Raw genomic sequence first — 21,744 nt, forward strand, 5'->3', positions numbered from 1 at the left:
CCCACATTAAGCCATTAGCCTTTGGAGAACAAAGATGGTACTTCTTTTTTACTCATTCACTCCAGTCCTCTGAAATGACTGACATGTAGCAGGTGTGCTGTCAATGTGCGTTACTCACCACAGCCTTGTTTTCCTTAACCGAAGGATGCGAGGCTCAGAAGTGGGGACCTGAGTGTAACCGTGCCTGCACCACTTGTGTGAACAATGGTGTCTGCCATGAAGATACGGGGGAATGCATTTGCCCTCCTGGGTTTATGGGGAGGACGTGTGAGAAGGGTAAGTGAAGAGTACTTGATGAGTAAATTGTGGGTTGAAAAAGGCGCCATTGGGTTTAGAATTTTATATGTGGAAAGAGCTGGGAATGGAAGTTTAATGGCCTCTGTGAGTTAGAAAAAGGTGCCTTTCCTAAGAGTTTCTTATTGCCAACTACTGGAATGTTTCAATACATAAGTGAATCTACAATGTCTGTGATGTGAATGCCCCCTCCCCCAAGGTGTGTGCTGTGCACAATCCGCAAATTGGGGGTGTGGCTCTGATATCCTCATTTATGTGAATATAAAATGTGTGTTCCCCCTGCCCGTACCTCTGCTGAGATTGGATTGTCTTCCATGTTCAGTGGTCTAGGAGAGACCCTTTAAAAAGAAAAATTAGGCATTTCAAAGGGTTGTATGCTTGACTCTGAACCACCTTTTTCTCCTCCAAAAAGCTTGTGAACGGCACACGTTTGGCAGAACTTGTAAGGAACGGTGTAGTGGACCAGAGGGATGCAAGTCCCACGTGTTCTGTCTCCCAGACCCCTATGGGTGCTCCTGTGCCACCGGCTGGAAGAGCCTGCAGTGCAATGAAGGTATGCACTGTCCTGCCCCTGTACAGGAGGAGTCCTGGCAGGGACACAAGGAGGTCTGGCTTGCTGAGCAACAGGGTTTGAATCACAGGTTTTGAATTTACTGAAAGTTAATTATGCTTTCACATGAAGGCTCTGGACCTCAGTGTTCCCTCACACACCTCACCTGGGATCTTACTAAAACAGAGTCTGATTTCGTGGGTCTGGGCTGGGGCCGGAGGTTCTGCCTTTCTAACAAGCTCCTATATGTGCTGAAGATGTTGGATTTCCAACCACACTTGACATTGGAATGTCATTGAGTGCATCATAAATATCAGCCCTTTCTGGTTAGATCTGGACTGGATTTGGTGTTTGGTAATTGAGAAAGGTATGATCTTATCCTCTGTCTGCGTTCTTCAGACTGGATGTCTATTGATCAAACTTAAAATTCATTGACTCTCTCTTCTGTCATCTCCACTCTGCTGATAAGTCTACATATTATAGTAACATTTTCTATTTCAGTTGTCTAGTTCTAGAATTTTTTTTTGTTATTAAAAATTGTTCAATTTATTGGGCTAACCTTGGTTAACAAAATTTATAGGTTTCAGGTGTATAATTCTATAATACATCATTCAAATATTGTATTGTGTGTTCATCCCTCAAGTCAAGTCTCCTTCCATCATCATTTATCCTTCCTGTACCTCTTCCATCTCCCCCATATACCCTTTTTCCATTTCCAATGGTAATCACTCTACTGTTGTCTGTATATGATATTTTTTGTTTATTTTGCTTAATCCCTTCATTTTTCACCCAGTCCCCCAGCACCCTACCCCTCCAAAAACTGTCAGTCTGCTTTCTGTATTTACAAGTCTATTTCTATTTTGTTTGTTTATTAATTTTGTTCATTAGATTTTTACATATATGGAATTTGTCTTTCTTTGACTGGCTTCTTTCACTTAGTGTAATACTCTTTTGGTCCATCCATGGTGTTACAAAAGGTAAAATTTTCTTCTTTTTATGGCCAAGTAGTATTCCATTGTGTAAATGTACTATAGCATTTTTGTTGCTAATTCTCACCCAAGGATATTTTTTCATTGATTTTTAGAGAGAATAGAAGGGGGGAGGGGGGGGAGAAACATAGATATGAGAGAGACGCCTTGATTGGTTGCCTCCAGTCAGACCCCTTGGGGCTGGGGAACAAACCTTCAACCCAGGTAGGGGCCCTGATCAAGAATCAAACCCACAACCTTTTGGTGTGTGAGCTGACATTTTCTCACTGAGCCATACTGGCCAGGGCAGTACTACAGCTTTTTTATTTGCTCTTCTACTGATGGACACTTGGGCTGCTTCCCACTCATGACTATTGTAAATAATGCTGCAATGAACATACGGGTACATATATTCTTTTGAATCAGTGTTTTGGGTTTCTTTGGATATATTTCCAGAGGTGAAATTGCTGGATTGTAAGGCAGTTCCATTTTTAATGTTTTGAGGTGACTTGATACTGCTCAACAGCATGTGAGGATTTCCTTTTCTCCACATCCTCCCCAACACATGTTGCTTATTCATTTATTAGTGGTAGCCATTCTGACAGGTGTGAGGTGATATCTCATTGTGGTGACATTGAGCATCTGTTCCTTGTCTATTGGCCATCTGTATGTCCTCTTTGGAGAAGTGTCTATTCAGGTCCTTTGTCCACTTTTTAATTGCACTTTATGTTGAGTTGTGTAAATTTTTTATGATCAGATTTATCATTGATGAATATGTTCTCCTATTCAGTAGGTTATCTTTTCATTTTCTTTTGCTGTGCAAAAACATTTTAGTTTGATGAAGTTCAATTGTTTATTTTTTCCTTTTGATTCCCTTGCCTGAGGAAACATACCAGAAAAAAATATTTCTATGAAAAATGTCTGAGATTTTACTGCCTAAGTTTTCTTCTAGGATTTTTATGGTTTTGAGGTTTATCTTCAATCCATTTTGAGTTTATTCTTGTGGATTGTGTAAGAGGTGGTCTAATTTTACTTTTTCACACATATCTGTCCAATTTTCTCAGTGCCATTTATTGAATAGACTATCTTTGTGTGTTCTTGTATCTTTTGTTGAATATTAATTGACCATAAAGGCAAGAGTTTGTTGCTGGACTTTCTCTTCTGTTCCATTGACTTATATCTGTTTTTATGCCAGTGCCATGCTGTTTTGATTACTATGACTTGTTGTATAATTTGATATCAGGTAATGTGATTCTTCAAACTTGTTCTTTCTCAAGATTGCTGAGGCTATTTCTGGTCTTTTGTAATTCCTTATAAATATTTGGTCAAACATTTAATAACTCACCCCATTGATGAAATATGCCATTGGTGTCTTGATATGAATTGTGTTTAATCTATAGATCATTTTGGGTAGTATGGAAATTTTAATGATGTTAATTTTTCCCATTCATGAACAAGTATATGCTTCCACTTATTTGGATCTTCTTCATTTTCTTTTTTATAGTGTCTTGTAATTTTATGAATCATTCCTATGTATTTTGTTAGCTTTTGAAGCAATTGTGATGTGATTATTTTTATAGTTTCTCTTTCTGATAGTTCATTATTGGTGTATAAAAATGCAATAATTTATAGATGTTTATTTTGTATCCTGCTACTTTACTGAATTCATTTATCAGTTCTAGTAGTTTTTTGTTTTGTTTTGTATTTTGTTTGTTTTGTGGGTTTTTTGTTGTTGTTGTTTGTTTTTTTGTGGAGTCTTTAGGGCAAGGGTGGGGAACATCCAGCCTGTGGGCTGTATAAGACCCACAAAATCATTTGGTTTGGCCCTGTCAAAGCATTAGGGGTGAGTTATTAAATGTTTGACCAAATAAAGCAGGCTAATTTTTTAAGTTGACAATTTTTTTTTAAGATTGTCCATGGTTTGTTGATAATATTACAGCACAGCAAAATATTCAAACTGCGTCACTTGATATTTTGAAATTCATCCCAATTCTAGGCTGAGGGACCTGCAGGTTGGACAGATTGCCAAAATCCAAGAGCTTCAGCATTTCCTTAGTGACAGGGTCAACTTCAATGATCTCCTGATCCAGGACTGAGACCTCAGGGACATAGTTATCTCTTCCCTCCCTCTCCTGCAGCTTGTTGGAGATGCCTCTCATGGGCCTCTCTGAATCTGCTGCATCAGATGGGCGACATAGCCCCCTATCTTGTTTCAGAGCTTCTTGCTGGGGATAATGATGACCTTCTCACACACACGCTTGTTGGTGTGGAAGTCATTGCCCAGGCGTGTGTAGTACTTCTCGATGATGACCTGGGCTGCCTTCTTCATGGTCTTGGTGCAAACGCAGCCCATGTTGGCAGGTCTCTGGTGAAAGAGGAAACCAAGTTGATAATTTTGTATGGCCTGTGAAGGATGTTATACATATCCAAAAGGCCCTTGGCAGAAAAAGATTCCCCATCCCTGCACTAGTGTTTTTACACAGAGTATCATGTCATTTGCTTAAAATGACAATTGTACTTCTTCCTTTCCACAGTTTCATTTATCTTTTGTATTTTTTAAGGCTCTATTGCATTTATTTCTGCTCTGATTTTATTATTTCCTTCCTTCTACTCACTTGGGCTTTGTTTGTTTATTCTTTTCCAAGTTCCATTAAGTACAAAGTTAGATTGCTTATTTGAGGTTTTTCTTGTTTTGAGGTAGGCCTATGATGCTGTGAAATTTCCTACTAGGATTGCTTTCACTGTGTTCCATACATTTTAGATTGTTGTGTTCTCATTTTCATTCGTTTCAAGGTATCTTTTGATTTCTTTCTTGACCTCACTGTTGATCCATTCATTGTTTACTAATGTTTAGCTTCCATGTCTGTGTGTTTTTCAGCTTTTTCTTGTTGTTGATATCTACAATAGTTCCATACTATTATGGTCAGAGAAGATGCTTGATATTATTTCATATGAGACTTGTTTTGTGTCCTAACATGTGGTCTATCTTACAAAATGTTACATGTGCTCTTGAAAAGAATGTATATTCTGCTTTGGGGTGAAATGATCTGATATAAATTAAATCTATCTTATCTAGTGTGTCATTTAAAGCAGCTGTTTTCTTGTTGATTTTCTCTCTGGAAGATCTATCCATTTATGTCAATGGGGTGTTATAATTCCCTACTGTATTGCTGTTAATCTTTTCCTTTATGTTCATCAAGATTTGCTTTATATGTTGAGGTTCTCCTATGTTTACAAGGGTTATATCCTCTTGTGGGATTTATTATTATGTAGTGCCCTTCTTTGTTTCTTATCATAGCCTTTGTTTTAAAGCCAATTTTGTCAGATATAAATATTTCTATCCCGGCTTTTATTTCCTTCCCATCTGCATGAAATATCTTTTTTTCCATCTCTTTATTTTAGTCTGTGTATCTTTCATTTGGAATTGAATCTCTTATAGACAGCATATATATGGGTCTTGTTTTCTTATCCATTTTGCTATCCTATGTCTTTTGATTGGATCATTTAAGCCATTTACATTTGAAGTGATTATTGCTAGGTATAGATTTACTGTGATTTTATTCTTATTTATTGTTGGCATTATTACAGATGTCCCTCATTCCCTCCTCCCCCACTTTAACCACCTCCACACACCCCCACCCACTCTTCATTTGTTCATCACTACATTGTTCATAGTCTGTGTCCATGAACTATGCATATATGTTCTTTGGCTAATCTCTTCGCCTTCTTTTATCCAGTCTCTTCCTTTCCCTTCCCTTCTAATCTCTGTCAATCTGTTTCCCGTATCCATGACTCTGGTTCTATTTTGTTCATCAGTTTATTTTGTCCATTGGATTCCACATATAAGTGAAATTGTATGGTATTTGTCTTTCTCTGTCTGGCTTATTTTACTTAGCACAAAAATCTCTAGATCCATCCATGCTGTCTTAAAAGGTAAAGGTTCTTTCTTTTTTACAGCTGTGTAGTGTTCTACTGTGTAAATGTACCACAGCTATTTTATCTATTCGTCTTATCATGGGCACTTGGGCTGTTTCCAGATCTTGGCTGTTGTAAACAATGCTGTTTTGAACAACAGAAGTTCATAAATTTCTCCTGTTCTTTCATTTGGGGCATATTTCTTTGTCTCCCCATTTTGGTGCCTCTTTTTGTTTATTCCTGTGTATTACAATATTTAGATCTGTTATGAGTCCCAAACTTGGTAGTGTGGTCGTATGTAGTAGGTGTTCTATGGGACTCAGTGTTGCAGTCTCCTTGATTACCTGATCTTGGTGCTCCAGAAATGTCTCTTGTGTAGGTTTTGTGTGTCCTTCTTTTGTCTTAATTGAGTATTACTATTGGCCCATTATTCTTGGGGTTGACCCCCAGGCTGGCTGATTTTGAAGATTGACCCTGATCACACTACAAAGGCTTTTGTGCAGGTGCTGACCACATAAAGTGGAATTTGCTTCATAGGGTCTGGTGCCTGCCAAGATCTCCCTTTGGATTGGCTGCTTGTGAAGCTAATTGGATCTTGTTCTGATGTTTTCTGAAGCTGGCCAGTGTGTTGGCTCTGGGCCTTTTGGTAGGGACTCTGGTTCAGGCCAATATCAGGTGCTGCCTGTGGCCCTGGGCAACCTGTTTGAGCTACAAAATGACACACAGTTTGTGGCTGCCTCTGCATATATTCTTTATGATTGGTGTTTCAGGATTCTTAGGATATATTCCCATATTGTTTATTACAGTGGCTGCATCAGTCTGCATTTCCACCAGCAGTGCATAAGGGTTCCTTTTCTCCACATTTTCACTAGCTCTTGTTTGTCGACTTATTGATGGAACAATTAAGCCATTTACATTTGAAGTGATTATTGCTAGGTTTGTATTCTGAGAGGTGTGAGGTGATGCCTCATTGTGGTTAGGGTGAGGGATACCTCTTCTGTGTGCAGAAAGGAACAAGCTGTGCACCAAGGCTGGCTTTTACCAGCACTGGGCCTGGTGGCAGGTCACCCTAAGATCTGCCTCTGCTTGCTGGCTACCTGAGAGCTCAGTCACTGCAAGGGCCTCTGCCAGTGCTCAAGTGGCATGAGTTCAGTTATCCCAGTAGTCACCAGGTATGGGTGAGTGGTGTTTACCAGATTGATACAGGTTCAAACTCACTGCCAGTCCTGGGTCTGAGATCACTCAGCAAATTTTCTAGCGTATACCAACTCTAGCTGTCACCCATTAGGTGCTCACACATCTTTGTGATGGGGGTGGTCTCATGGAGTCATCTGGTGAGGCCAGCAGAGTTCACCAGGCCCAGATAGACCAAGATTTGGCCTCATGCAGGGAGGACTCTGCACTAGTTGGGTGTATCAGGGAAAAAATGGCTTCCGTCCTAGAGCCACACAGCTCAGTCTGTCCAGGATTCTGCCAGGAGCACGAGTTCTTTAGGGCAGGGTCACTGGGAATCAGGATGATGGGGCTGGTTGATCGCCTATAATGTGGAGGTATTGTTCAGGGTTGGGGAAGATGGGATGAGAGGTGTCCACCACAAAGCCACACAACTCAGTCTGTCTCAGATTCTCTCCGGACCCCAACAGGGCAGGGCCTACCATGAGTTTGAGAGTGTGTGGCCACCTATAGTCCGCAGGGTGGGGCTAGAGGATCTCCCCTCAGGGAAGGCACCAGTTACTTTCATGGGAAAGTGGGGGGAATAGCCCTGCCCCAAAACCATACCACTCAGTCACTGACACCCTCCGAGTCTGCCCAGACCTCTGCACCGTGGGGCCTAGGCAGCTGACTCCAGTCCAGGCAGCTGACTCCTTACTGAGGTATGAGCTCTGCAGGGTGGGGGGACAGGGAGCCCAAGTATGGGGTTATTGCATTCCCTAGGCCAGTGGTTGGCAAACTCATTAGTCAACAGAACCAAATATCAACAGTACAACAATTGAAATTTCTTTTAAGAGCCATTTTTTTAAAACTTAAACTATCTAGGTAGGTACATTGTTATTAACTTAATTAGGGTATTCCTAAGCTGGCCTTTGCTAAAAACTCAAGGGGCCAATTAGCTGTATGTGGCTTGTGAGCCACAGTTTGCTGAACACTGCCCTAGGCTAATGCCATAGGAGGGGAGGGCTCCACCATCCAAGCAGATGGTGTCTGTGGTGTAGCACAGTTATTTGATGCAGGGTGCCTGCCTGGCTGTTGTCCTCTCAGTGTTCTCCCTAGAGTCGTAAGCCCCAGGCTCTCCTCACACAACTTCAGCCTGCTCTGCTCTCCCTCTGCCTGAGCGCAGGGTGAATGGCTGTGAATGAGATTTTGTGCATTGGCTCTTTAGGAGGATGCCCATGTCTCTAGTAGACACTTGTAGCTCCCTGGAAGACAATCCCCAACCAATTTTAACAGCCAGATTTTATGTGGGAATCTCTTCCCAGCTCTGTTGCTCTGGGCTATGGAGCCCAGCATGGAGTTGAGACCCCACACTCCTCAGGGGAAACCTTTGCAGCTGAGGTAGCCCTTCAGCATCTTAGCTATTGCCCATGGATGTGGGGGTCAGACTTTTTTGTGTCTCCACCTTTCCTACCAGTCTTGATGTGGCTTCTTCTGTAAATCCTTGGTTAGAAGACTTCTGTTTCACTAGTCTTCAGTTGGTTATTCAGATTGATCTGCATTTTTGTTGTAATTCCAGTTTGGTCCTGAGAGGAGGTGAGTGGAACATTCACTTAGTCTGCTGCCATCTTAGATCCTCTTTTGTTTTTTTCTTATAGTTTCTATCTCTAAGCTAAGATTTCTCATTGTTTCATTTGTTGTGAGCATATTTTCCTTTATCTCACTGAGCAACTCTCATAGAAGCAGAATTTCCTAACCCCTTACATTCCTGGTAATTCAGATAAATAATGCGGATAAATCACATACTACTTTAAATGAATCAATGAGTTGATTGGAGAGAAAATGAAACTAGCCAATTACAGCCTGAATGTTTTCCTCTTCCTGTTTCATCACTGGCTTTTTATGTCTCTGTTCACAGCATGCCAACCTGGGTATTATGGGCCAGACTGTAAGCTCAGGTGCAGGTGCACCAATGGGGAGATCTGTGATCGGTTTCAAGGATGCCTCTGCTCTCCAGAACGCCAAGGGCTCCAGTGTGAGAAAGAAGGTAAAGCAAGGTAACACGGTAGTCATGGCCACGCTCAGCACATCTGAACCAAGCTTCCTGGAATCATTCTTGCCCTCACAACCCAAGATTCTCAAACCACTTCTGTTTCTATCTAAAAGTTAGAAAGACTATGTCCCAGATTTAAAGGAAAGCTTTCTGATTCTTTTCTATGGGCCTTTTACTGGCTCTCATCCTTTTTTTTTTTTACTAGAAATAAATCATGTGCTCTTTATAGCACAGGAAGTGATAACTGACCAGTTGACAGCTCTGCCTGTCCTCTCTCCCTTATCTGGGACCAGCCTTGTCTCTAGATATGCACAACAGGGAAAAACTACTTTAGAGGAATTTAGAGAATGGATTAAAAAAAAAGATATAAAAATAGAATAGACTGCTTTCAGAATGAAATGGTAAGTAATTCTAGTTCAGAAATTACCTGGAACAGAGGTCAGCCAACACTGACCCATAGACCATAGCTGCTCCACTATTTTTTAACATATTTATTGATATATAATTTTTATACCTTAAATTTATTATCTTATAGTATACAATTCAATGGCTTTTACTATATTTATGGAGTTGTGCAACCATTACCATCATCTAAGTGTAGCATATTTCCATCATGCCAGAAGAAATCTCGTACCTGTTAGCAGTAACTCCCATTCTTCCCTCCTTCCAGCCCCTGGGGACTATTAACTTACTTTCTGTCTGTCTTACAATCTTCTGTCAAGATTGGCTTATTCTTGACAGGTTATATACTGTAAGTGAGATCATACAGTACATGGTCTTTTGTGGCTCGCTTTTTCACTTATCATACTGTTTTTGAGTTTTAGCTATGTCTTAGCATATACTGGTACTCCATTCCTTCTTAATTGCCCCTCCATCTGTTGTCATAAAGAAAACTATTGGAACACAGCCACACCCATTTGTTTACAAGATATGGTGTGTGGCTGCTCTTACACACGTTGAATAGTTACCACAAGAACAGATACGGGGGAAATACCAGTAGTTGTTTTCTCAGAGGCTTTTGCTTGTCAGCTTTATACTTGCCATTCTGCGCCCAGAGTTTGGATGTTGTTACAGGGCAGGAATCTGGGAGGGTCTGATTAGGGGAAGGAAATGCTCTAGAGTAGGGGTGTCGAACTCAATCAGAGAAGGGGCCAAAATCTAAAATCCAGCCTAAATCGCGGGCCGAATGGTTTACTGAACAGTCATAAACTGTCATTGTGATGGAAACGCAGCGGAGTGCAGTGATGACAGCGTGGTGCGGGCCACATTGCAAGGCCTGGCGGGACGGATTTGGCCCGCGGGCCTTGTGTTTGACACATGTGCTCTAGAGGAACGGATTGAAATGGAGAACTAAGAAGCTTTAGGAGTTGGATTTTCTATTTTACTCCTTCCTTCTGTTCTTAGGCTGAGGTTGCAAAAAGTGTGAGAAATCTCAGACCTACATCCAGACCCTAAGCTTCTGGAGAGCAGCCCCCTTTCATTAATACACATTCTTCCACCATCCACTTGCCCATCCTCCTTCACCTGCATCCAACTGCAGCAAATGCAAGGGGCAGTGAAAGAAAGAAATGATTTAAAAGTGTCAACACACTTTTTTAAAAAATATGTATTTTATTGATTTTTACAGAGAGGAAGGGAGAGGGATAGAGAGTTAGAAACATCGATGAGAGAGAAACATTGATCAGCTGCCTCTTGTGCACCCCCCTTTGGGGATGTGCCTGCAACCAAGGTACATGCCCTTGACCGGAATCAAACCTGGGACCCTTCAGTCCACAGGCTGACATTCCAGCCACTGAGCCAAACCGGTCAGGACAAAGCACTTTTAAAAATTCCTACACAAGTAACTACTTAAGCTGAAAAATTGAGTGAATTTCTTAACCTCTCCAAATCTACAGATAGGTCAAGGACTTACCTCTGTAGTCTTAGGTCCTTTTGTCTCCTGCTCCACACACTTTACTGTTTCTTTCTGGGCCTGAGAACTAGGATATCAATATAAAATACCACTATTGACGTTTACCATGATCTCACCTCCTCCCACCACCAATACAAAGCAGCATATGAGTGATGGCGGCTCTTGGGCACCTCCATCTCCTACTAATGAATGGGTTGAACTGTCTTCAGCTACTTCTCACTTTTAATTACAAGTGGCCTAAGATTCTCTAAGATTCTATAGTTCAGAATAAAACTGTTATATTTCAGGGTTGTCCATTCTCTCCTCTGCAGATATTAGGCAAGGAATCCTGATGTCTGTTATAACCAGAGGCATATTTTCCTTTTTCAATGTTAGAAGCAATGTTTTTTGATTTGGCTGTTGACTATAAATTGATCTGGGGAAGTTTCTATGTTGCTTTACTTACTACCAGGCAGGAATCTGGGAGGGTCTAGTTATCATACTGTTTTTGAGTTTTTCACTTACGGTGTTTTTGAGATTTATTATAACTCTGCCTATTATTTTATTTATTTATTTTTTTAACCCTCATCCAAGGATATTTTCCCGTTGATTTTTAGAGAGAGTGGGAGAGAGAGAGAGAGATAGAAAAACACATTGATTGGTTGCCTCCTGCATGCAACCAAGGTACGTGCTCTTGAATGGAACTGAATCCTTTGGTCTGCAGATTGACACTCTATCCATTGAGCCAAACTGGCTAGGGTGAAATCTGCCTATTAGTCATCTTCTATGTGCAGACTTCCCAGTCAGTGAGACATCTCTGATATCAAAGCTAATGTTCCTGGTGTTGATCAGCAGTATCGAAGGGGTTGTTTGCTGAATGGAAGAACTAGTTTTTGTTCTTATAAAAATTATCTTAAATTGCAAGAAAGAGGCTGAACAGTAAGGGCAGGAAGGTGCATATCACTGGTGCACTGAGAAGCCCAGCATCCTGGGGAACAGTGTGGGCTCTGGATCATAAAGATCTGAGTGTGAATTTGGGCTCCCAGACTCCCTCTCATCCTCTATAAAGTGAGCACCACAATAGGACCCACCTCACAAGTTTATTATGTTATGGCAAAACAATATAATATTTGGAAAGTTCTTTCCTGGGTGGACCTGCTAAATGGTAGCTACTTTTTTTTTTTTTTTTTTAAATTACCATTGCCACTGTGTTAAAGATTGGATTTCACAGTGTTGTTTTTTTCATTCAGGCAGGCCAAGGATGACCCCAAGGATAGAGGATTTGCCAGATGACATAGAAGTCAACAGTGGTAAATTGAACCACATCTGCAAAGCGTCTGGCTGGCCACTGCCTGCTAATGAAGAAATGACCCTGGTGAAGCCCGATGGGACAGTGCTCCACGTAAGAGTTATTCTTTTTTTTTTCTTTTTTTAATATGTATATATATTTTGTTGATTTACACAAAGGAAGGGAGAGGAATAGAGAGTTAGAAACATTGATGACAGAGAAACATCGATCAGCTGCCTACTGCACATATTCTACTGGGGATTTGCTCGCAACCAAGGTACATGCCCTTGACCGGAATCTAACCTGGGACCTTTTAGTCCACAGGCTGACGCTCTCTCTGCTGATCCAAATCAGTTAGGCCATAAGAGTTACTCTTTATCTTCCCTCCTGCCATCACTAGGTACTTTCAGTATAGTAGTGACCTCACCCAAGGCTGGATTCCATCTAGGGCTTGCATCCCTCAGGCTAGGATGTGTTAGCTTTGACTCCGAACAGACATGTTGCCACATCTGCAGTTCAGAAACTAGGATCCGCAAGACCCCTTAGACCAGGAGGCTTTCCTCAGGCCTCCCTGCCCTTCCCTCTGCCCTCACCGATGCTGCCCACCACTGGCTACGGCGCTATGGCAGCAGTTCTTTGCTGGAAAGGACCAAGCTACTTTTTCAACACATTTCTCTTTTCTCCCCTAACATCCCACATTTCTCTGTGTCACAAATGATCCTTAAGAAGTTGGTGTATTTTCTTAGCTATTTTTTTTTTTAAACATCTATCTTTTATGTCTCTCAAAGATGACTGAAAAAATCAACTTACCAGGAAGGCAGATCCAAATGACCTCTTAGGGACATGGATATGTATGCATATATTGTAGAACATGCCATTACCAATGTCCACACACCAGATGTTCCTGATTCCACTCAAACAACCTGTTAGGTAGTAGAAGCCAATTGACAGCTTCCAAGCTCTTATTGGCCTTTCCACAAGGTAATGGGAGGAACAGCTACCATCTAGCGAGGGCCAACCATACGAGATCCACCTTCTAAATGATCATCACCTGTCCCTTTCTGCAGAAGTGGGAACTGGCTGGGTGAAGTTTAGTAACCGAGGAACTGGGCACAAGTGGCAGAGCTGTTATGTGGACTCAGAGCCCTGGCTTTTCCCACAAGACCACATGTGACAGCCCTCACACCCTTTGGGCAGCCATTGTATCCTCTCATCCTGCCATCTCTGTATTAGACCAGAAAGCAGCAAATGCTACCCGCAGCAGCTTAAAAGGAATCGGACTGCTTGCTTGTAACTATTTACCCCACACGAGCCAAACACACAAATACAACAGCAGGATCTGTGAGGGCGTCAATCCAATATAAACTCTCGGGGCTACTACAATAGTGTTGGAAGTGGGCCAGTGATTATACAAGCCTTGCATTGAACTTCTTAATCTCTCCTAGAAAACTTCTTATTAAACAATGAGACGGGGTCAGTGTTATGAACCTTGGTGTTTACGCCTCCCTGGAAGCTTTGATTTTTTTTTAATTTTTTTTTTTTGACCTTTCCAGCCAAAACACTTTAACCACACGGGTCATCTGTCAGTGGCCACCTTCACCCTTGAGCGGCTGCTGCCCCCTGACTCGGGAGTCTGGGTCTGCAGTGTGAACACCGTGGCCGGGATGGAGGAAAAGCCTTTCAACATCTCTGTGAAAGGTAAGCTCCGTGTCCAGAGGAAGAGCTGGTATCCTTGAAGCGCTTTGTTTATGTTTCACTGGGCGGTTGCTTCCAGATAGGAATGTTATCTGACAGCTAAAATGTCTTTTGGATCTTTCCCAGGATACTAAGTCTTTACAGTTTTGTTTTTTAATGTGCATGAAAATGGAAAGGAAGGATTAAGTTTATGACCTTGGGGATCACATAGCCCAGGGGTTGATTTTTGTCCCTATTATCTAGTGACTGTGTGTGTGCACCTGGGCAAATGAATTAGCCTCTCCCGCCTTCTTTTCTGTGAATGACGCTTAGTTTACCTACTTTTCCGGGTTGTTGTGAAGATTTACTAGATGTATAAAATACTTGGAATTGTGTCTGGGACAAAGTGTCTGGTCATGTTTATATTTCATCAAAAGCCTCATCATTGTTGTGACTCATTACTGTAAATAACTATTTGGAAACTTTTGAGAATTATGTTGTTTAATGAACAAGAATGATTTTTCCCACATAATCAGTGTTGTATTTCTTCTGCTACAAATTTGTATTTCAAAATTCAAATTAATCTATGGGGGTGTATGTCCATTTGTAGCTTGAGGAAAAGAAATGAAGTGAAGGTAAATCCCAGGTAGGCTGGCTGGTATACATAGATACAACAAGGAGTCTTAAATATGGAAGTTACTTATAGTCCATTTAGACAGAAGCACCCAACACTCTTAGTATATATTCTTGGAAAGGCAGTGAGCTAACTGTCTCACCACATACTTCATCTTATTTAATCTTTATAAAAACTTATACAATAGCCAAAACCGGTTTGGCTCAGCGGTAGAGCGTCGGTCTGCGGACTGAAAGGTCCCAGGTTCGATTCCGGTCAAGGGCATGTACCTTGGTTGCGGGCACATCCCCGGTAGGGGGTGTGCAAGAGGCAGCTGGTCAATGTTTCTCTCATTGACATTTCTAGCTCTCTATCTCTCTGCTTTCCTCTCTGTAAGAAAAATCAATAAAATATATTTTAAAAAAAGAAAAAAAAAGAAAAGAAAAACTTACACAATAGATATTGTTATCCCCACTTTATCAGTCAGGACCAGGCTCAGAGATTTAGCTAACCTGTCTAAGGTAGTATCTCTTCTAAGCAACGAATCTTAACTTTGAATCTGGGTCTCCTGACTCCAAACCCTTCACTATTTTGCTCTCTGAGTCTCTTGCATTACAGATGAGGAAGCAAGATGGCCAAGGTTGAGTTCTATTTGACTCACTTCATTACCTTGATTAGGAATCTTCAGGAGAACCAGGAGGTAATTTCTACAAATGAAATGAATGTAAACATAATCTTTTATTTTTAAAAGTTCAGTTACAACAGTAATATAAACAGAGCCTCATAGATTTGGATTCTCTGCCCTGAGAATCCATGGAAAGCACCTCAGAATTCTCAGTGTTTTTTGGATTATTGGAAAAATCCCAAATCTGTTTTACTTGGAGTAGTCACATTATCAAAACAATTTATTACGTCATACATGTTCTTGGAAGAAAAGAAACAATATACAAACAAGGCAAATTATGTCATTGTTTAAGATTCTTATCATGTTTGTTATCCAGGGAAAATAAATAAGAATGATTAAAAATACAAACCACACTGCTAAGATTCTGGCGAACCTTATTTTTTATTTTTTTTAACGGGAGACATAGCACATGATGTCCATGCAAGGACGCATCAGTTCCAAGTGACTGATGCTTCATCACTGCCATGTGGATGGACATTCATAAAATCAGAACAACCGTTGGGTAAGGTTGCCAGTGTCTTTACCCAGAGTATTTGTAGAAATAGATACTAGGCTTTGTTATCAAAGGACAAATTGGTACAACTCTGGCAAACAGGCACTATATACTAAAGCTCATCATACACTTACCCTGTGACCTAGCAGTTTTACTCCAAGGTATTCTCAAAAGATGTGTGCATATGTCCAAAACAGACATCTGCAAGAATGTTCCAAGCAGTTTTAGTCAGAATAGCCCCAAACTGAAATTAACCCAAATGCCCATCCGCATCAGAAGGGATAAGCAGGTTGTGGTGCATTCAAATGTATTGCTTTGCTAGGGCCACTGTAACAAAGGACCACAGACTGGAATCTTAAAAGACAAAATTTGATTTCCTCATGATTCTGGAGCCTGGAAGTTCAAGATCAAGGCGCCAGCATAGTTGGTTTCTTCTGAGGCCTCTCTCTCAGGCTTGTCGATGGTCTTCTCCTATCTTCATATAGTCTTTTCTATGTACATGTGTATATCCTAATTTAATGATTTTATGAGGACAATAGTCATATTGGATTAGGAACTACCCTAATAACCTCATTTTACCTTAATTACCTTCTTAAAGACTTATCTCAATATACAGTTACATTCTGAGGTGCTGGGGATGAAGACCTCAACATATGAATTTGGGGGAAATGCAATTCATCCATAACAACATACAGTGGAAAATTAAACAATAAATTCCTACCACACTATGGACGAATATCATAGACATAATGAGCAAAAGAAAGTACATGCTTTATGATTCTATTCACCTAAAGCCATCATGTCAAACTCAAAGGTTAACAACGGGCCAAATAAATAAGGTCTTAGTTTATGTGGGCCGCAAAAAAGAAGAGCTTCAATTTTCATAGAAATGTATGTTTATTTCGATAGAGATATGCTGAATATAAAGGGCTGAAATAAATGACTAATCGTTAACATAAATAATAGAACATTTTAATAAAAAATAATGTTTTTTTCTTGAACATTAACCTACCAGACACTGAATAACTGCACACATTAATAAGTGTAACACAAATAAACCTATTTTTCTTGTTCTCTGAAAGCGAAATATTTCCTGTTGCGCACTTCAAACAAGTCAGTCCAAAACTAATGACGTGGCCATCGGCTGCTAAAATATTTGCTGCTGGTATTAGTGGAGAGAAATGGTTGCACCTGCTCATAGGGGAAATGAATGCAGCACAGAATAGTCATCAGTCATTAGCAAACGTTGTAGTCATTACTAATAATTATGTATAGCAAGTTATTATAAAAATTAAGTTATAAAATTTTTATTAAAATGTTTATTACATACTGTTATATTGGCTGGGTCACAAAAATATTTGTTGTGGGCTGTGAGTTTGACATGCCTGACCTAAAGTTAAAGAACATGCAAAACTAATCTATACTCACAGAAGTTAGGATAGTAGCTCTCTATCGAATGGAAGGGACATTCTGTGCTTGGTGCTTTGCGGGGTTGGGGAGACGGGGGAGCGTGCCTGGAAATATTCTCTATCTTAGTCTGGGTAGTGGTTACCAGAGTGTGTACATAGATAAAGTCCTTGAGCTAAGTACACTTGAGATTTTTGCATTTTACAATATCTATATATCAATAAGAATGATTAGAAAATGAAAAGACAAAACAATAAATTACTAAAAGGAAGCTTTTGGAATAATTTTCTTACCCTTGTAAAGTTATCCCTTTTACAAGAGACTGACACTAATGGCTATATTAACATGCATTTCGATGATTTAAACAAACAGGTGGTCCTATGATCATACGACGGAAGTATGACTCCGTGAATGAATTTACTCACTTTTTTTTAGAGGCTCTATTTAGAAACTGATCTAAGAAAATGTGTATTCAGACTTACCTAACTTAACAATGGCACAGCCACCTTGTCAGGGCATGCTGTTCAATTAGGCTTCTAACTGCTTTATTATCCTGACCTTGGGCAACTTACTCGTCAGTATTTATTTAGTCAGCCAATAGAATTTGCTAAAGGACTGTATGTTCTAGGCTTGGGAATATAGCAATGAATAATACAAGGAGGGCAAAAAGCACTCTCATCATGGAACTTTCATTCCCATAAACAATGAACAAATAAATAAGTAAAATGTCTAGTTTGCTGAGATGCTAAGTGCTGTGGAGAAGATTAAGGCCAAAATGGGGGCAAAGACTGCTGGGGCAGGACTGGAGAGGTGACTCGTCTTAAATGGGACAGGATTCCCTGATAAAATGATAAAATGAGCAGCCAAAACTGGTTTGGCTCAATAGATAGAGCGTCAGCTTGGGGACTGAAAGGTCCCGGGTTCGATTCCGGTCAAGGGCATGTACCTTGGTTGTGGGCATATCCCCAGTAAGGGGTGTGCAAGAGGCAACTGATCGATGACTCTCTCTCATTGATGTTTCTAACTCTCTATCTCTCTCTCTTACTCTCTGTACAAAATCAATAAAATATATTTAAAAAAAATGATATTGAGCAAAGACTTGAGGGCCATTTTTACAGAGGGTGAGTCAAAACATTAAGACCAAGAGGTAAAGTCATTGAACATTGTAATTGAACATTGTAATGTCCTCTGAAATCTGAGTCTACATTATATAATATACACTCTTGTGGAGAAAAACAACAATTGTGCATTTCTCAGAAGGTCTGGCTAACAGAGCTATAGAACTCACTGGGAATTCGGTTGACAGTTATTCAGCACCTGGTGAATAAACCTAAGTGGTCTGTTTAGAGTCTACTATAGTGTTTTATAACTTTTTTTAAGAAATCATTGTTCATTACAGAGTCCTCTTAGAATTTCCCCCCTAAAACTCTACACCATAAAATGTTAATTAACATCACAGATGTCCTGCATATCTGTTTATGTACTGTGGCTCTTCACAAGGCCACACGCCGTTGTAATACTGTATCCCAAGAACCAATTTTCACCTCCTTGGTGGGGTGCTTTTGTCCTGACTGAGAATACATGTCTTTGGGAGATGGGGAGATTATTCTTGTTATCCAGAAGGATCCACTCTAATCACATGAGTCCTTAAAAGCCAGAACCTTTCCTAGTTCTAGACAGAAAGATATACTACAATACAGAGTAAGAGGGTCACCGAGATGCAACCTGCTAACTTTGAAGCTGGAGGAAGGGGCCAGGAGTGGAGGAATGTAGGTGGTTTATAAAAGCTGGAAAGAACCAGGAAACATTCTCCTGTAGAGCCTCCAGAAAGAGCACAGCCCTGCTAACACCTTGACATTAGCCCCGTGAGACCCATGTCTGACTTCTGACCTTCAGCACTGTAAGATAATGATCGTGTTGTTTTTAGACCCCCCTGCCCCCACCGGCCAAAGAGAGAGAGAGAGAGGGCGGGGGGGAATATATAGTCTAGTGGGAAGATCTATATCAAATAATCACACAAAATCACACAGAATAATATGTCCTGAAAATTACCAGGAAGCAAAAGTAGAAATTCTGTGAAAGCCTAGCTGAGATCTAGGATAGCCCTTGTGAAGAAGTGACATTGGAGGTCAGAGTTGAAAGATGGGTAAGAGTTAACTGGAGAACAGTGGGAGGTGGAGCATTTCTTCCCAGAAAACGACATCTATGAAGACTGAGACCAAAAGGAGCTTGCTGCTTTGTTAGTTGGATGAACTGAATATTGGTCAGTGGGGCTCGAGGGTATTGTGTGAGGGGAAGAGGAGGCTGGACTCCTCATGCAGGGGCTGGCAGGCCATGGTATACATTTTAGGTTTTGTTCTAAATGTAATAGGGATCCATTGAAGGGTCTTGAAAAGGGGAGTAGTCATATTTTAAGAAAGCGCTTTGACTGTGGATAAGGGGTTGGAGAGGCAATGCCTAAGTGGAGAGATCATAGAACAGTTGATTTCATTGCATTCGACCAGAGAACTCTAAGAAGGTGCTATTGGAAACTAGAGCTCGGTGCACAAAATTCATGCATGGGGATAGAGGGGGTCAGGCCTAAACCAGCAGTCAGACATCCCTTTCACAATCCTGGACTGCTGGCTCCTAATCACTCATCTCTAACTGCCCCCCACTGCTGAACTGGTCACTCCCAACTGCCCCCCACTGCCAACCTGGTCACTTCCAACTGCCCCCCACTGCTGACCTGGCCACTCCCAACTGTCTCTCCCTGCTGGCCAGGTTGCCCCTCACAGCCTGCTGTTTAGTCATTTAGTCATGCCTCACTAACCCCCCTGCTGGACTGGTCAAAGGCAGCTATCTTGTGAGGGTGTGATGGTCAATTTGCATATCACTTCTTTCTTATATAGGATGTAAAGGCACTCACCCTCTCCCCCACCTAAGAATAATGATAAACCCCTAAATCTAAGAACTAATCTGATTGCTGAATTTGTGTTTAGTTCTTCCAAAGCCCCTGAATGCTCCCAACGTGATTGACACCGGACATAACTTTGCTGTCATCAACATCAGCTCTGAGCCTTACTTTGGGGATGGACCAATCAAATCCAAGAAGCTTCTCTACAAACCTGTCAATCATTATGAGGCCTGGCGCCACATTCAAGGTAAAGTTTGCACAGGAAAGGCTCCTGCTGGAGATGTATCAAGAAGGAAAACTACCCCCGAACACAGCAGTCCCTCTCTTGTCTCAGCCCTCTGCCCCTTGGTGGTGGCTGCAGAGAGGCTTTAGTTTCAGAGATTTTAGGATAGAGTGGGGCATTCTGAATTCTGGGCCAACTTTCTGAAAGTCGGGGTGTGCTATGGAACACAGGACAGACCGCATAGGGAGTGACGGACCGTATCAGTGTTTCTTTTTCAGGCTTCTCTGGCTTCCAACCCTGTTTTTAGTTACTCCTCTTGTTTGGTCATGGTGAAAGACCCATGTTTATGCCGTAAATATGATAACAGGAAATTCCAGGGTCTACTGGAAAGACAAAGAGACCGAATCTGCTTAAATCTGAGGGTGATTGTTGCTGCTATATTAAGTTGTTTGTTCTTGTTCTCATTTGAGACCTGCCCTGTCCTGCGGACTCCTGACACACAGAGATTTTGAGAGGAATTTGGGCCTGAAAAGTTTATGTTGTGGCAGACTGAAATGCAGCAGAGAGGATGGGAGGGGGGGGGGGGCAAAAAATACCTGCTCCTCCCCCAACTTCCCAAAAGAAAAAATAATTCCATAAAATGTGATAAACATCAAAAGTTCATAAAAACACTTTTCATGAATTTATTTGTAAATTTACTTTAAAGCGCAAATTAGAATTCAGTTTGTAGCATGATATATAATCACATTAAAAATATATATTTTTTGATTTTTTTTTTTTTTTTTTTTCTTACAGAGAGGAAGGGAGAGGGATAGAGAGTTAGGAACATTGATCAGCTGCCTCCTGCACATCACCTATTGGCGATGCGCCCGCAACCAAGGTTCCCGCCTTTGACTGGAAAAGAACCTGGGACCCTTCAGTCTGCAGGCCAGTGCTCTAGCCACTGAGCCAAACCAGTCAGGGCTATGATCACCATTGTTAAAAAGGAAGCTGAGCACTATCTATTGATGCTGCTGCTTTCATTGTGCCAGAGAGACCTGGCAGCACACACTCTCCACGGGCACCCACTGCAGGGTGCCCGTGGCCTTCAGGAAAGGGCAAGGAAGTTACACAAAAAGGAGAAGGAAAGGGGGGACTTGGGCTTGGTGACACTAGCTGATCTGGGTATGCCGAATAACGCCGTGGGATTACTATTGAGCTCTTCATGTTCTATTGTAGACTCAGCTCAAATTCAACATGTGAGCAAGGTAAGGCTGAATTGTGGGGTTGCTGTTTCCAGCACCAATGCCTAGGTCTTATCAAAAGCTTTTAAAAAACATGGTGGTAAAAATTCAGAGTCTCTCTTTATAAGCAGACATCCAAAACATGGTCTTTTGAGGACTCTTCAGCACAGCCCACTTTTTCCTTTCCGGCTGGGAATTTACCGGTTGGCGAGGTGAAATCTCCCTTGGCAGGGTCTGTGGAGAAGGGGCCTGGTCAGAGGCCCCCCCCCCCCCCTGAGGAGAAAGCACCCCCTACAACCCCTTCCTTTGTAACGATGTGGGCAAGGCCACCGTCCCACCTTGCGAACAAACCCTGAGCTTTCTCTTCTGGAAGCTCGCTTGCAGTCACTGCCTGGACTGGAAAACAGTCGAAATTAAAT

General features: G+C 41.4%; 1 protein-coding gene and 1 pseudogene across 2 annotated transcripts in view; one reads left to right on the forward strand and one right to left on the reverse strand.

Annotated features, from left to right (window-relative positions):
- Nucleotides 1-21,744, forward strand: part of TEK (TEK receptor tyrosine kinase) — a 110,402-nt gene that overhangs the window by 55,849 nt on the left and 32,809 nt on the right. For both annotated transcript variants that reach the window (XM_036434208.2, XM_036434207.2), the window contains exons 5-10: nt 145-276; nt 707-847; nt 8,798-8,926; nt 12,074-12,225; nt 13,665-13,809; nt 19,965-20,126. In XM_036434208.2, the coding sequence (XP_036290101.1) occupies nt 145-276; nt 707-847; nt 8,798-8,926; nt 12,074-12,225; nt 13,665-13,809; nt 19,965-20,126 (861 nt within the window). The remainder of the gene's footprint in view (nt 1-144; nt 277-706; nt 848-8,797; nt 8,927-12,073; nt 12,226-13,664; nt 13,810-19,964; nt 20,127-21,744) is intronic.
- Nucleotides 3,765-4,190, reverse strand: LOC118716665 (annotated as a pseudogene).

Source organism: Pipistrellus kuhlii, unplaced genomic scaffold, assembly GCF_014108245.1.
Source record: "Pipistrellus kuhlii isolate mPipKuh1 unplaced genomic scaffold, mPipKuh1.p scaffold_m20_p_12, whole genome shotgun sequence".
NCBI classification, from domain to species: domain Eukaryota; kingdom Metazoa; phylum Chordata; class Mammalia; order Chiroptera; family Vespertilionidae; genus Pipistrellus; species Pipistrellus kuhlii.